This window comes from Hyperoodon ampullatus, assembly GCF_949752795.1.
Source record: "Hyperoodon ampullatus genome assembly, chromosome: 3".
In the NCBI taxonomy this organism is placed as follows: Eukaryota; Metazoa; Chordata; class Mammalia; order Artiodactyla; family Ziphiidae; genus Hyperoodon; species Hyperoodon ampullatus.
The window spans coordinates 94,031,210-94,048,016 of NC_136916.1; the positions used below are offsets into that span (position 1 = coordinate 94,031,210).

Here is a 16,807-nt window from a genome sequence, read left to right on the forward strand (position 1 = left end):
TATTATTAATACTGTTAATATGTTGTTATTAATAACAACAAACATTTGGAAATTATTACCCCATTTATATATTCTTCACAATTGAGAGATAAGACTACCTAAAGACTCAGAGAAGTAAATAATGGCAGGCAGATTGGGGAGGAAGTAAAAATCTGAGGAATGTTTAGTACAGGCAGTGAGTTTCCTGGGGTTTTTTGTTCCTCCTTTATTTCCCAGTTTTGACCCCAGGGTAGCCTGAGTCACAGAACTATGCAGTGGACATGAACAGTAAAAAATCCAGGAGAGATGCCATCTTTCTGGCCAGAGGACTGTAAAAGAAGCCCCTCAGAGCTGGAGAGTGTAAAGGGAATTCTTTTTTTTTTTTCTTTAGCATCTTTATTGGAGTATAATTGCTTTACAATGGTGTGTTAGTTTCTGCTTTATAACAAAGTGAATCAGTTATACATATACATATATCCCCATATCTCTTCCCTCTTGCGTCTCCCCCCTCCCACCCTCCCTATCCCACCCCTCTAGGTGGTCACAAAGCACCGAGCTGATCTCCCTGTGCTATGCGGCTGCTTCCCACTAGCTATCAATTTTACATTTGGTAGTGTATATATGTCCATGCCACTTGTGTTTTTTTCCCTCTCTTTTGGCTCTTTTCCAAGGCCAGCTCCAGTCATGGAACTGCACTGCCATGGTGGCCACATAAATATCTAAAATCCCAAGAGAAAACCAGTCTTACTGGCCAAAAGATCTGGGAGAAATGGGACCACTATATTACAGAAACTTCAGGGTGAATCCTCATTATTTTTTTCTTTGCCTCACAGCTTCACCGCAAGGTTAGCCCCAGTCAGCACAGGGGACTAAAACGGAGAGAAATTGGTCATTTTGACCAGAGGAACTGGGAAAAAGGGCCCCTTGGAGCTAGAGAGTATAGGGGGGAATCCCAGAGAGGAGAGAGCTGTAGAAGGGAATCTCCTACTTTTGAGACAAACACAAGTCCTGAGCTCAGCTCCAAGCTGCACGTGTGTGGAACAGGCCCAAAGAAGCGTAGCAACAGCTTTGAGACTGAAGCTGCATTAAACCACCACTCAAGTTCCAGACTAAGCCCTGAGTAGTACATATACTGGCAGACCCAAGCAGCATAGCAAAGGCTCTGAAAACTAACATTTGAAACACCACTCACAGGGAGTGAGACAGAACTTGTTGAACCTAATTTGGGTTGGGTTGATTGCCTACTAGAACAACAACAAAAAAGGTACATTTTTCCAGAGAATGTTAATGCGGACCAGTAATGTTCAAATATAATCACAATGTAATATTCAAAGTATCCAAGACACAATCCAGAATTACTGAAGGTACAGAGAACCAGGAGAATCTGACCAACTCTCAAGGAAAAAAACAGTCAACCAACTGCCAATCCTGAGATGTTTTAGTGTTGAAATTTTCAGACAAAAAGTATAAAGCAGCTTTATAATCATGAAACATGAAATAAAGGTGAACACTCATGAAGTGAATGGAAAGATAGGAGTTCTCAGCAGGAAAAAATAGAAACTATAAAAAAAGAACCAAATGGAGATAACAGAATTGAAAAAATGCTGTATGAATTAAAAAATTAACTGAATGGGGGCTTCCCCGGCGGTGCAGTGGTTAAGAATCCGCCTGCCAATGCAGGGGACATGGGTTCGAGCCCTGGTCTGGGGAGATCCCACATGCTACAGAGCAACTAAGCCCATGAGCCACAACTACTGAAGCCTGCATGCCACAACTACTGAGCCCGTGTGCTGCAACTACTGAAGCCCGCACACCTAGAGCCTGTGCTCCCCAACAAGAGAAGCCACCTCAATGAGAAGCCCTCGCACCAGAACGAAGAGTAACCCCCGCTCGCAGCAACTAGAGAAAGCCCACGCATAGCAACAGAAGACCCAGCACAGCCAAAAAATTAATTAATTAATTAATTAAATCTATAAGAAAAAAAGAATACAATTTTAACTGAATGGGCTCAGTAGTAGAATGGAGATGGTCAGATAAGAGTCAGTGAATTTGAAATTAGATCAGGGGAAATTACACAATGAAGAATGGACAGAAAAGTGATGCAGAAAAGCGAGGCAGTATCCTTAGGGACATATGGAACCTTTTTTTGTTCCCTTTAACCCAACATTTGTGTCATTGAAGTCCTGAAAAGAAAAAGGATGGTACAGAAAAAATATTGAAGAAATAATAGCTGGAAACTTTCCAAACTTGGAGAAAGACTTAAATTTATAGGCTTAAGAAGCTCAGTGAACCTCAAACTTAAAAGCATACCTAGATAGGTCATACCCAAACTGCTGAAAACCAAAGATGAAGAAAAGAATCTCAAGAGCCACCAGAATAAAACAAGTCATTTCACATACAGGAATAACAATTCTAATTTGATAAGGAAATGGAGCCACAAAGAGGTTTAGTATTTACCCAAGGTCTTAGTAACAGTCACTGGCAGAGCTAGGATTCATACCCCGGCAGCTTGGCTCCAGATCCTTGTTCTTATTCACTAATGCATGCTGCCTTACTAATAGAATACTATGCATTCGCTAGAAATAGAAATATAAAGGGTCAGTTACTGATGTGGAAGACATTTATGATCTATTAGTGAAAAAACAAGATACAGAACAGTACTAGAGATGTTGTCCTTTTTAAAAAAAAATCTACACATGTAACATTTATATGGAGAACAGAAGAATATCACCCTAATGCCATCTGGTTATCTAGGTGGAGAAATTGTGAATGATTATTTATTGCTTAGTAACATTTTCTAAGTTTTCTAAAATGATCATATATAATTTACAAAAGCTAGAAAAGTGTGTATCAGGCTAAACTCCTATGATTTTTCTTTCTTTTTCCTTTTAATTTGTAAGGAGAAAAGCCAACAATTCCAGTCTTGTTTGATCAAGGAATGGGTGATTCCACTTTTGAGTTCCATTCTATTCTGAGTTTTGGAGTTCAGTCTTCGTAAGTATCTAAACAAGAGAAGTTTGTAAGTGGTTGCGAAAATAAGAGTGAAGAACAGTTCTTCTTTCCTTCCTTCTTGCTTTATTTGTAAAAATTGTTTTCTTTATCCCATTTTTATCTTGTTGCTTTCTCCCTAGAGTTTTATTTGTACTAATAAAATTAAGTGGTTTGAGATATTAGAGTAATATGTATTTAATATGTATTAGGGTGAACCATGCCTATAATTAACTGTTTTTGACCAACAAAAATACTATTTTTATATAGTCCAACCTACAAGAAGAACAGAATTTAAGAGACTTAAGTTAAAATCACATCTGACTTGCTCTGTGACTTCTGAAAAGTCTCAGGTCACTCCAACCCTACCACAATTCATTTTCTTGTTTGTAAGATTGAGACAGTGGTCTCCTAACTTACCTCATAAGGTTAATGGAAAGATATTTATGTGAAGGCACTTTGAAAAATATAATATATCCAAATCATATTACTAGCTAATGAATATTATCTGAGGTACATTTTTCTAGTTGTGATCCTTGTTTACATTTTGTATCCCATTGCTACTGAAAATATTTGTTACTTGCAACAAATAGAAGTTCAGGAAACCGGAAATAATCATTGACAGTACATGTATTATTATATACACACACAGACATAAACACACCCCTATCAGCACAGAAGTACTTCTTGGTCCCTTATCCATACACTAAAACTTACGTCAGATCTGTTTCCTCTGAGTTTTAATCCTCTCTCCAATCTGTTCCTTAATTTGGACCTGGACCCTTTCTGCTGTGAACATTTACTGCATCTTTTATAAGAAGTTATCTGGGTCATTACCGGTTTGTTGGAGACATTTTTCTACCTGTAGGAGTTACAGTTCTGCTTTTCCCATTTTTTCTTAAGGAATAAATCTTCTTCAGCAGCTCTTATCTCTAATTTGACAAAGGGTAGTTTACTTTGTCAAAAGGAGTTAAATTCTTGCTTTGGTACTTAATTGGACTTCTCAGTAGGTAGCCCCTTTTACTAGACCATTATATCAATATAAATTTTTCTTGTTTTATTTTTAGGATAAAATATTCTAATAGCATCAAGGAAATGGTCCTTCTCTTTGCCACAACAATTTATAGAATTGGATTGAAAGTGCCTCCTGATGAAATGGATCCTCGAATCCCCATGATGACCTGGAGCACATGTGCTTTCACTATCCAGGCAATTGGTAAAGCCTATAAGAGAACTAGTTTGGAGCTTTATAGAAACAGAATTAACATTGATTGACCAAAAGTTATTCCTTTTTTTCCCTGATGGCTTGGAATACTTTGACTTGTTTAAGGACTCTTGGTATATCAGTAGATTAGGTGACATGATGCCATTTAGCCTTAGAATATTTTGTATTAATCTCTTTTAACTACAAAAATGGGCATATAAACTAAAAATACTTGAAAGGGACAGCATGAAGCAAGCTATATTCGAAATATTCGAAATATATATTATTTGAAATAATATATAATATATATATATATAATATATGTAATATAATATTACAACACTGGAAGATCAGAGAAAAACAAAGGAAGAAGAATAAACCCAGAAATGTCCAGTATTTTTATTTCTTTTACACTTTACACTTTGAGATAAAAAGAAAGGTAAACCAAAGTCATCTAAAAAATTACCAGGAGGGCTTCCCTGGTGGCGCAGTGGTTGAGAGTCCGCCTGCCGATGCAGGTGACATGGGTTCGTACCCCGGTCTGGGAAGATCCCACGTGCCTCGGAGCGGCTGGGCCCGTGAGCCTTGGCTGCTAAGCCTGAGCGTCTGGAGCCTGTGCTCCGCAACGGGAGAGGCCACAACAGTGAGAGGCCCGCGTACCGCAAAAAAAAAAAAAAAAAATTATCAGGAAAGAGAAAGGAAGACTGAGGTGGTCAGGAGAGACAGATTAGCAGCAAGAAACCTACCAAGTCTGAAGGGAAGCCCACTGTCAAGTTCTCTGCCATGTTGAAAGCTTCTTAGAGAAGAGTGTAGCTATCAAATCAACATGTTGTGCACCAGTGGTCCCCAACCTTTTTGGCACCAGGGACCAGTTTCATGGAAGACAGTTCTTCTGCGTGCCGGTGGCGGGGGGTGGGAGAGTGGTTCAGGTGGTAATGCAGGCGATGGGGAGCGGCAGATGAAGCTTCGCTCACTCGCTGCTCACCTCCTGCCGTGCGGCCCGGTTCCTACCAGGCCACTGACCGATATCGGTCCGCAACCTGGGGGTTGGGGACCCCTGTTGTACACCTTAAATTTACACAGTGTTATATATCTCATTAAAGCCGGGGATAGTGAAGCAGTGAAGAATTGCTTAGATTTTTAAATTAGTATATTTGCTCATGACAGTCACAAGATAGAGTACTACATGAAAAAGAGTTAAGAACTGTATTTCTTTCATGTCATCTTTATCCAAGCCAGTTTCAGACTCATTTTCCAGTTTTTCTGGTAGTTGTTTTTAATGGTTCTACCACATTTTCTTCATTTAAATATAGTTTTGTAATAAGACACTATTTCATGATTTGAAGTAACTAGCATGAAGCCGCTTTTTTTTTTTTTTTTTTTGCGGTACGCGGGCCTCTCACTGTTGTGGCCTCTCCCGTTGTGGAGCACAGGCTCCGGACGCACAGGCTCAGCGGCCATGGCTCACAGGCCCAGCCGCTCCACGGCATGTGGGATCCTCCCGGACCGGGGCATGAACCTGTGTCCCCTGCATCGACAGGCGGACTCTCAACCACTGCGCCACCAGGGAAGCCTGCCGCTTCTTTTTTTAAAATAAATTTATTTATTTACATTTTATTTTTGGCTGTGTTGGGTCTTCGTTGCTGCACACAGGCTTTCTCTAGTTGCAGCGAGTGGGTGCTACTCTTCGTTGTGGTGCACGGGCTTCTCATTGCAGTGGCTTCTCGTTGTGGAGCATGGGCTCTAGGTGTGCGGGCTTCAGCAGTTGTGGCTCGTGGGCTCTAGAGCGCAGGCTCAGTAGTTGTGGCGCATGGACTTAGTTGCTCTGCAGCATGTAGGATCTACCAGGGCTCGAACCCATGTCCCTTGCATTGGCAGGCAGATTCTTAACCACTGTGCCACCAGGGAAGTCCAAAGCCACGTATTTCACAGAGCTTTCCTGGATATCAGCATCAGTCTCTGTGAACCGATTTTAGAAGTTATTTCCAAACCTGTCAAACTTAAATTGTGGGTAAAAAATAAATACAGAGGTTTATATTTACTATGATTAAATAAAATGAGAAAAGGAAAAGATGAGGTTAAATAGAATCTGAACAATATGGTATGAAATGTAAAGCATTCTTTTGGAGTCATGATCTACTAAATATCTTCAGATTTCCAATGAAGGTACTTTTACACTTTACTATTTTGGGAACACAAGCATTAGGAATTGGAAATTTATATTTAGGCATTGAACATTTTAAAAAGTGACAGTTTTGTTATAGAGTAGATGAGAAATTCATTGGAGAATAGGACTGAATCTTCGTATGTGTTTCTGTAACATAGTAATTCGAATCTATTTGATTAATAGAGTGTTATATAGTTTTCACTCTAGGGCTTTTTCCACGCAGTAGATATAATGCTGTACTTTATTCCGACTACATAAACAGCTAACTTATCTCACTCCCTGTGGGTGTGGAGAGACATATACAGGATGTACAGTTATGAAAAATAGTTGAGGAATCAAAACAGAGGGTCTGACAAAGAGAATGGAAGAAGACAAATATTGTCAATCAGTCACTTTGTGAATAACATATCTATGCCACATAACAAGAGGGAGCCCTTCTGAGATAAAGGCACTAATCTCTGAAGAATTTAGTACTTCCTCACTCAGATTATTTAACAAAACTTCTTCCCAAGCAATACCCAGGAAATAAAGTTTTGTTTAATGACTAATTCCAAAGTCCATAAAATGTCAGTTCAGGAATTGTTTCAAAACCAGTAGGGTAGGGGCTTTCCCTGGTGGCGCAGTGGTTGAGAATCTGCCTGCCAATGCAAGGGACACGGGTTTGAGCCCTGGTCTGGGACGATCCCACATGCCGCTGAGCAACTAGGCCTGTGAGCCACAATTACTGAGCCTGCGTGTCTGGAGCCTGTGCTCCGCAACAAGAGAGGCCACGACAGTGAGAGGCCTGCACACCGCGATGAAGAGTGGCCCCCGCTTGCCACAACTAGAGAAAGCCCTCGCACAGAAACGAAGACCCAACACAGCCATAAATAAATTAATTAATTAATTAAAAAAAAAACCAATAGGGTGGTTATATGATCCACACATCCTCCAAATTTTAAAAATGTATGTATAAATCATGTGATATTCATTTTAATATAAAATTTACAAATATAAAATCAGTACTGAACTGAAAAGATATATTAATAGGTTTTAGACTTGCTCAAGTGACTTTTGTAACACAATATATAATATTCAGTTAAACATCTGGTATCTAATGGTAAAAAAAACTACCAGCAAATTGAGGTTACGTTTAGAATTAAACATGGTGATACTTGATTTAGTTAATACTGACCTTTTAACTATCGCATTTAGTGTTTAATGGTGTCTAGATCAGCCAAAATTTTGTCCATTTTTAGCCAGTTCTGTTTTTCTATTTTTTCTGCTTTCTTCAAAGCTAGAATAAGAAAAAATACATGATAAAAAAAATGCAAAAAGAAAATAGGAAATAAGCCTTCCACTCTCACAGATGTGTTTGCTGCCAAGGATCAGTGAAAATAAGAATAATTTAGTAATAAATACCCTAGCCAACAAGGCAAAATATTTCTGAACCCATGCTTTTTTGGTATTTTCATTTTCATCTTTTTATCATATAAATCTAATTGTTTTTTAATAGTACCTAAAAGAGCAATAAGGTTACTTACATCTGTCTTATGTATTATTTTTTAACAAAATAGGTGTTAGTATATTTAAAAAATTACTTATTTAAAACATTTTTGCAGAGAAGGACAAATACTGTATGTTTTTATTTATATGTGCTATCTAAAATATAAAACAAATGAACAAATATAGCAAACAGACTCACAGATACAAAGGACAAACTAGTGGTTACCAGAGGGGAGAGGGGTAGGGGTAGGGGCAAAATAGGTGAAGGAGATTAAGAGGTACAAACTACTAGGTACAAAATAAATGTTACAAGGAAGTAATACAAAGCACAGGAATATAGTCAGTATTTTATAATAACTTTGTATGGAGTATAATCTGTAAAAATATCAAATTACTATACACCTGAACTTAATATAATATTGTAAGTCAACTATACTTCAATTAAAGAAAAAAATTTTTTTGCGTAGAAATTTTTTTTTTAAAGGAGGATAAATGAACCAGAATGCTTTGTTTTTCCCAGGTATTCTTTATTGATTGCTGCAGGGACTTTATTATTTGTAGTAGCTATTTGTGAATGATCTACATTTGCCTCTGTAGTATTCTCTCACTCAAAAGTTTGGAAATTTGAGGGACTTCCCTGGTGGTCCAGTGGTTAAGACTCCGTGCTCCCAATGCAGGGGGCCCGGGTTTGACCCGGTGCCGCATGCCACAACTAAAAGAGCCCACATGCAGCAAAGAAGATCCTGTGTGCCGCAACTAAGACTCGGCGCAGTGAAATAAAAAAATATTTTTTTAAATTTGGGGGGGGAATTTTGGCATAGACTTAAACATGAAATTTTGAAGGGGAAAAGTGCAAAGCATCTGGTCAAAAATAAGATTAGTTAAAGAACATCTGATAGACAGAAACCAAGTATACAGTTGTAGCACTATTCAGAATTTATCATTTTTGTTTTTCTTACTCTTTGAGAAAACCTCTTGGGAGATGAAGGAAAACCTTTGTTTGGAGCACTTCAAAATAGACAGGTATGTGTATTCCAACAGGGTACGTGTAACTCATGGTATGCTTGTTTAGGGAGTCCACAGTAAATTTATCATTTAAAAAAGTCTTTATTCACTCCTTTTTCTGTAAAAGTTAGCAGAATTCTGTTAAAAAAAAAAAAAGCTACTTCAGTCTCATAGGAGACTGAAAGGCCAACATTATACACTTTGGAGAGTTTTCTCAATCTTGGTGGTTAAATGTAATTCACAGAAAGATTTCTGATACTTGGTTACTTTTTATCCCTTTCTCTGTTTATTTCCAAATCAGAACCCTAGTGTCTCCTACATTTTTCCTTCTCACTAATTTTGCACCATCATGTAATATTAGGTATTAATGCTGGCTTAGCTCTAGATAAATCATCATACTGAATTCAAGAATAAAACTAAACCATGACTCCTTGATGGGCAGATCCTGACTCTATAACTATACTCCTGCCTCAGGCCCAAGCCTCATAACATTGGGGACCCTGAAAAATGGTACTTAAGAAATGTGCTCAGGGGCTTCCCTGGTGGTGCAGTGGTTGAGAGTCTGCCTGCCGATGCAGGGGACACGAGTTTGTGCCCCAGTCCGGGAAGATCCCACATGCCGCAGAGCGGCTGGGCCCGTGAGCCATGGCCGCTGAGCCTGCGCGTCCGGAGCCTGTGCTCCGCAACGGGAGAGGCCACAACAGTGAGAGGCCCGTGTACTGAAAAAAAAAAAAAAGAAAGAAATGTGCTCAGTAGCCCTGTGAAAACAAACTGGGCAACAGGATTCCCTAGACCACCTACCTCCTAGCCATTTCTCTCTTATTATCTGATAGCTGACACAGGGGACTTGGAGTCCACGATGTGCTTCCCTATAGTTCCCATCCTTCCATCTGGGAAGCAGAAGATCTGTTCCCTAAATTCAGTGATTTTCTGCCATCATTTTAGAATTTCTATAAATATGTTTATTTACACAGGCCTCAATAGAATAATTTAGGCCAGACATTTAAGAGAATGACTCTGGGAGAAATGAGTACTTAAATGAGAATTGAGGTGATTATATCTTTAATACCTCTTTGTCATGGGAAAATCTATTAAAAAAATTTGGTGAAGTCATAAAACTTTTTAGAAGTATTAAAAATATTGTAACTAAATTTGCAAGAATGTGAAGTATATAGTAAGTCTGCACTAATTCTTGCAGACTGGGATTGGTTTTTACATTGAATGACTTCGGTCTTTTATCTTCCCTTATCTTTTTATCTTCCCCTCTCTTACAATCTAGCATAATGGTCTGAAAGCATTAATGCAGTTTGCCATTGCACAAAGGATTACCTGTTCTCAGGTCCTGATACAGAAACATCTGATTCGTCTTCTATCAGGTAGAGTCTTCTCTGAATTATTATTATTATGTTATTTATGTGTCTTTTCCCATTGCATTTCTGACAGTGTATTTTATTAGGAAACAACACACTGCACTAATTTTGGATACTCATTACCACAGCCTTACAAAAGAAAAAACAAAAAGAAAACAGAACACATGGCTTCCCCTTTAATACCTGCAATCTTATTTTTAAAACCAAGTGTTTTCAAATGTTGCCAACGTGTATCGGTTATACCCACCTAGGGGCTTTTTTGAACCAACATCCACAATCACTAACATCTTGTATCTCAGTCTGGTTAGAAAAGGGAGCAGTGATGTGGCTAGATCATTTAAAAATATGTTTAGTTTTGCTGGTGTGTATCAAAGTCATATAAAAATAATAGAAGTGCTAAGTGTGGTAATCTCAGACTGTAGGTCCATGCATGCCCTTTTCTTTGAGAGACAGGCTATAACAGCTGAGTTGGGGTTTTTTTTTTTAGATTCTAACAAGCTAGAAATTAAGCCCATATGGTACTCAATATAAAAACAAAAAGAGGGATTAGAGGATATACAGTAGTAGAATGATTTGGCTTTCATTTTGGTTGTCTGCATTTCCATTTAGGTATTTGTACTACAGGAGCTCCTTTGCATCTAAATAGGTCAGGCTTAAAAAAGACTGTTTTTATAGTCTTTTTATTCGTAAATTCAATATGTCACAGGTAAAGAGGTTTAAGCTTGCACTTCCTAGGTATGTTTCTACCAAATAAGAGAGTCATTGAGTCTTTTTAAGCTTTAAAGCCAGGCATAGTGTTTTTCTAGCTGATCTAACAGGCTTTATTCCCCAAAATTGACCAGTTACTTTACCTTGAAAGTCTGTTGAAACAGGTCGCCTTCCTCCTTGTTGATTCCCACAGGCTTCTTAGGGAGCTCATCCTGGGCAGCTTTCTGTCACTCTAATGACATGGGGGTTCCATGGCTCCATCCAAATCTGCCACCTAAATTTCATTAGAACTTTTACCATGCCAAGTTTTATATCTTCAAGTTAATTTCCAGCTATCTCCTGAATTAATCTTATGCTAATAGGAATCTAATATTAATGCTGTTCCCTAGCTACACACTTAAATTTTTTCTGTTTTTTCATTTACTTTTTCTCTTATTGGTCAGTTGCACAGGCCCAGAATTTTGCACGTGTTACACGTGCTTCTTGTTCTTAGGACCTCTTCCTATTGTTAACAGTTTATCCTATTTGCACAGTAATATTTTGGTTTTGTTTTTTAATTTTTGGTGTCTCTTTTCATTTCAGTTATAATTTGGATACCTTGTTTTACCAGCACTTCCAAATAGTTTCCCTGCTTTTACATTCATCACACGTTATGGGATTTATAATGTTTAAAACACCTCAAAATAAGCACCAAACAAGGAGACTATTTAACATCATGACAGATAGCAGAAACTGAAATAATAGTGCATAATCTCTAATTGGCAGTAACTAATAGAATTGTGCTTTTGCTCTATAATGTAGCTTTGTGCCTTTATGTAAAAGTTTGGTATGTGAAAATTTATTAGCAGGAACTTCTTTATTTGCAAGGTGTTAGGGCTATAAACTCTGTATAGAGGTATAAGATATGGTCCCTGCCATTTGTAAGGCTTATGATTAAATTAAAGAAGCAGAACCTCTGTGAAAACTCACATTATAATGTAGCCAAATGCCAGATGTATGGTAAGAATACATGCTTCAAGAATTGAGACAGGAAGGGATCACTATGGGGCTCTGCTCTTTTTTTTCTCTAACAGGGTCCATAAAGATAAGTTGAGAGGAACAGAGACAGCATTCTAAGCCCAGGGCACAATTTAAACAGAGATTGAGGAGGTAGGAAAGCATGTGATATGTTCAACTTAGGCAAGTTTGATAGAAGTAGTGGCACCTATAAATAGATAGAGAAGCATGAAGTTGTTTTGATAAAAATAGAGGATCTTAAATGCCCCAATGAGAAGTTTGAGCTTTATTCTTCAGGTTATTGGGAATTTTTGAAACATTTTGAGCAATAATATTCTAAAGTTAATTTGATATTGTATAGGTTGGATTGGAAAAAGGAAAAATTAAAGGTAACATGCATCTGCATGTAGTAGCATAAATTAGGGAGGGAATTGTGATGGGTAGAGGCAAGATTTTGAATTAAAATGAGTAACTAGATTATTGAGAGAAATAGGGAAGTCCAGAAAGTCCACAATAGAGAGCTGTTTTGTGTGAAAGGTGATGAATAATGTTGTAACATGTTGATTCTGCAGTAGCAACAGGACATACAATGCTCACTGCCATGTATGTGCCAGGCATTGTACAAGGATCTTTTTATATAATCATGTCTTCAAACTGCCATTCTTCAAGGAAATTATCATTTTCCTGATTTACAGATGAAGAAACTGAGGCACAGAGAAGTTATGTGACTTGACCGAGGTCATAAAAAGAGGCAGAACTAATATTTGAATCCAAGCCTGACCATAAAACCTATGCTCTTCCTGCTATATCACATAAGTTTTGCTGAGATATTTAATTTAGCATAAATGGAATATTTATTTATTTATTTATAGCTATTTAGCTATTAACATAGCTAGTTAATGGCAGAGCCCTGTTATCACTTTGTTTTTTAAAGCCAATATTAATAGCGTTTATCGATTACTGTATGCCAAGCTCAGGATAAGTACTTTTAATGCACATGTTAACGAACCTCTCAACAATCTTGTATACACTGTAGACTTAGAGAAGTCAGGTACCTTGCTTATGACAAATAGTCGCAGGAAGTACTGCATCCCATTTCTGTCTGACTCCAAAGCCCATGCTCTTAACTTTTATGGTTTTGTTTAGAATTTTGGATTTGGGGTTAAGAAATTCACCTAGTCTGAATTTTAAACAAATAATAGCTTTATTGAAATAAATTAATTCCCTCATTTTTATATATACAAAACCCTTACTGTTGTTTTGAATTCTTGATTTCATTTCTTTGTCACTCTTTCTCTGACTTCCAAATTTAGAGACTGATAAATCAGAAAGACAAAGTTTTTGAGCTGTCTGCATTTCCTTCCTTTCATCAGCCCATACAAACCAGAGGATCATCTCCATACTCCTTTCATTTACAGTGCTTTTCATGCTCTCCCTGCTCCAAACCCCAAATTTGTTCATGTATTTTATGTATCACAGAACATTTAGAAATGCGTAGTTAGGGGGGAAAAAGTGGTAGGGAACATTGTATAATAGGAATTCTGGGCTTCCCTGGTGGCGCGGTGGTTGGGAGTCTGCCTGCCGATGCGGGGGGCGCGGGTTCGTGCCCCGGTCCGGGAGGATCCTGCGTGCCGCGGAGCGGCTGGGCCCATGAGCCGTGGCCGCTGGGCCTACGCATCCGGAGCCTGTGCTCCGCAACGGGAGAGGCCACAGCAGTGAGAGGCCCGCGTACTGAAAAAAAAGAGGAATTCTTTTTCATTCAGCAAATACTTATCGAGCAATTTTTTACTTCAGTCATCCTAGTTTATTTACCCTTTGCCCCTGTATCTTATATTTCAACCATTAAATTGCATCCAGGGCTTTTGAGAGCCTTTTCTCAGTTTAGTTTATCTTTAATTATAGTTCCCATATCTTAAAGGTGTGATATACCAGTTTATCAGTTTCAGTATTATAACCCTGTTAAATTTTTGTTTTAGAAGTTTATATCTTGCATTATATTTAACTACATTGCTATATGACTGACTGAATTACATTAAAGTTTTTTTGTTTTTTAGTTGTTCTTCCTAACCTAAAATCAGAAGCTACACCTTGCCTTCTATCTGTAGATCTATTTCATGTTTTGGTAAGTGTTCAGTAAATTTTTTTTTAAGTCACTCAAGCTTAGAATTTTGTGTGTCTTCCTCATTGAAATTTATGCTCTTTGTTCAAGATTATAAATTATCAGTGTTCAAAGTTTAGTCTCTTTTGTCCATTCCCTTTACAAATAGATACAGATTTGACTGAGACCATGAAAATCACTTTAAAAATGAAACCACATTTACCCTTTACTTTGTAATAGGTCTTATTCCAGTTGATTATATTTAGTTAGTGTCTATACAAGCAAACTTTTTCTAATAATGTATTTTCCCCCTTCCTGTTTTTCTCATCTTGTTTACATTCTAAGCAGTGAATGATGGGGTGAGCTGTCTTAAAATCATTAATTATTCGTGATAGGGACCAGGCCATGGGTGCATCCAGCCTTCCCCCAAAACACCTATGGTTGGGTGGCAACTGTTTTGTGAGTTTCTTGCACAGTTTTTCCATCCCTGTGAAGATTCCCTTCCTTCAAAGCGAGTTCTCTAGAGAGAGCCATGGTGAAGTTGGGAGCATGGAGTTTGTGGATGCAAGGTTAGCCAGTATCCTCTACCCAGTGGTTGTCTCCCTATCTTTTGGAATCTCTTGGGGGAACCTTGAAAAGAATGCTGGTAAATGGGCCCTACCACCTGAGATTATGATTTGATTGGACTGGGGTGGGGCCTGTGTATCAGTGTTATTTTAAGAGCTCCCCAAGGAGTGTAATGTTGAATCTTCTAAAACCGCAGGGTTGAGACCACTACCTAGAACTAGAATAAGTAGACCCAGCAAAGGGTTAAATCTGTTTGGTGATGACATTTGTCCTCTATTTATGGTATATTATATTGTAAAATATCTTGTTGAATAATTAGGAAAAATATGGTGGTTATTAAAAAACACACACAAACAGCGCAGGATCTGGTGTTCTTTACATTTAGTTATGAGATTAACTTGTGTTGGTCTTTGTTGTTACCCATGTTGATGTCCCTTTTCTCTCATAGGTGGGTACTGTGTTAGCATTCCCATCCTTGTATTGGGATGATGCTGTTGATCTGCAGCCTTCATCAATTAGTTCTTCCTATAACCACCTTTATCTCTTCCATTTGATCACCATGGCACACATGCTTCAGATACTTCTTACCACAGACACAGGTAAAGCGCCCATCAGTTGTTAACTGTAAATAACATTTGCCCATGATTTATGGGCAAAATAAATTATGCTTGTGATTAATCATTTTATATATTTCTAAGTTCTGTATTATGTCTCTTATTGAAGGACTGTTCATTTGTTTCTTTACGGATGCTGTTTAAACGGAAAGGTTAGAAGAACTGTGACAGGAATAATTAGCTCAACCACTTAATTCTTTAACTTGCAGCTGCTCTCTAGGTATACAGGGAGACCATTTGGATCTGCTTTTCCTTTTTTTTTTTTTTTTTTTCAAATTCCCCAATCTCAAGGTTAAGGATTAGTCTCTCCAGTGTTTGTCCCTACCTAAATACTTTCAGCCTTTTGATAAGCCTGTCTATGAAACATTCTTGATTCCTCCAGCTAGAATGATAGTACTTTGTTCATTTTATAGCATTTATCACATAGTGTCTTATTTTATAGTTATATCTTACTGTTGTTCCACTCCTTTCCCTGCTTCTCCTTTCTCCCTGCTCCTCCATGCCTACTGTTTCTTTAACAGGGAACATTCAAATTTCAAAATCTTCCATCATAAGCTTCAAGTGTCTAGCAACTTTTGTTATACCCAGTAAGAACTCAATAAATATTTTTTGGATGAATGTTCATTTGAGGATACATGAGTAATATCATGGAATTGTGGTATAGTTGTCCCTTTAGACTCTGCTCTTAATAGAAAGCAAAGTTGGGTTTTGAGTATCAGTGATCAATAAAGGCTACTGAAAGTTCAAATAATTTAGAGGACAGATAATTAAAGTGACCTTAGAACAGTATCTAGCAAAATTACATATGCATTACTTTTGACCCACCAATCCCACTTCTAGGAATCTACCCCAAAGCTCTACTGGCAAAAATATGAAAGGAAATAAGCACAGATTATTCATTGTGGCATTATTTGGAATAGCAAAAAACTGGGAGATTGGTTGAATGACCTATGGTATATCCATATAATGGAATGCTGTGCAGCTATAAAGCGGAATGAACAAGATCTATTGAAGAAGTGATCTCCAGGATATATTATTAAGTGAAAAAAGTAGGGTACAGAACACTAGTTTTAGTATATACCTTTGTGTGAGGTATTTTATGTGTATTCATGCGTATACATTCTTACATATATTCATACTTGCTTATTTTTTTAATAAATGAAACAACAGAAGTATAAACCGAAAACTAAAAAGAGTTGCCTCTAGGACAAAGTAAAGAGTACAATACTTTGAGCGAAGACTCTTGTGTATGTCTTTTTAACATAGTTGATTTTAGAACTCTAATATACTTAATTTAAAAAAAAATCTGGTGAAAATAATTTTTTGACAATTGAAAACAACAAATGAACCTAACAAGTGTATCAAGAAAATTATTGCTTAAGTGATTTTAAAAAACAGTATTTCAACTGTACTTCCCTAGTAGGATATATTCTGATAATGGAAGAACTACAAAAAAAAATCTTAAATTGAGCTCAGTTAGTGGTATCACTAGTACTAATATTGTTATTTTGAAATTATTTTAGGCAGTTTTTAAACCAAATAAGTGATTGTGTTAATGTCATTGGGAACCAAAATTTCAATATAAGAAGGAAGACACACAAGAATAAATTCAGAAAAGTTAAGTAA

The 16,807-nt window shown here is 37.4% G+C and overlaps 1 protein-coding gene across 2 annotated transcripts in view; it reads left to right on the forward strand.

Moving 5' to 3' along the window:
* Positions 1-16,807, forward strand: part of UBR1 (ubiquitin protein ligase E3 component n-recognin 1) — a gene marked incomplete at its 5' end in the record, with an annotated part of 155,863 nt that overhangs the window by 117,107 nt on the left and 21,949 nt on the right. For both annotated transcript variants that reach the window (XM_079700174.1, XM_079700175.1), the window contains 6 exons: positions 2,880-2,973; positions 4,035-4,183; positions 8,791-8,846; positions 10,108-10,204; positions 13,957-14,024; positions 15,016-15,166. In XM_079700174.1, the coding sequence (XP_079556300.1) occupies positions 2,880-2,973; positions 4,035-4,183; positions 8,791-8,846; positions 10,108-10,204; positions 13,957-14,024; positions 15,016-15,166 (615 nt within the window). The remainder of the gene's footprint in view (positions 1-2,879; positions 2,974-4,034; positions 4,184-8,790; positions 8,847-10,107; positions 10,205-13,956; positions 14,025-15,015; positions 15,167-16,807) is intronic.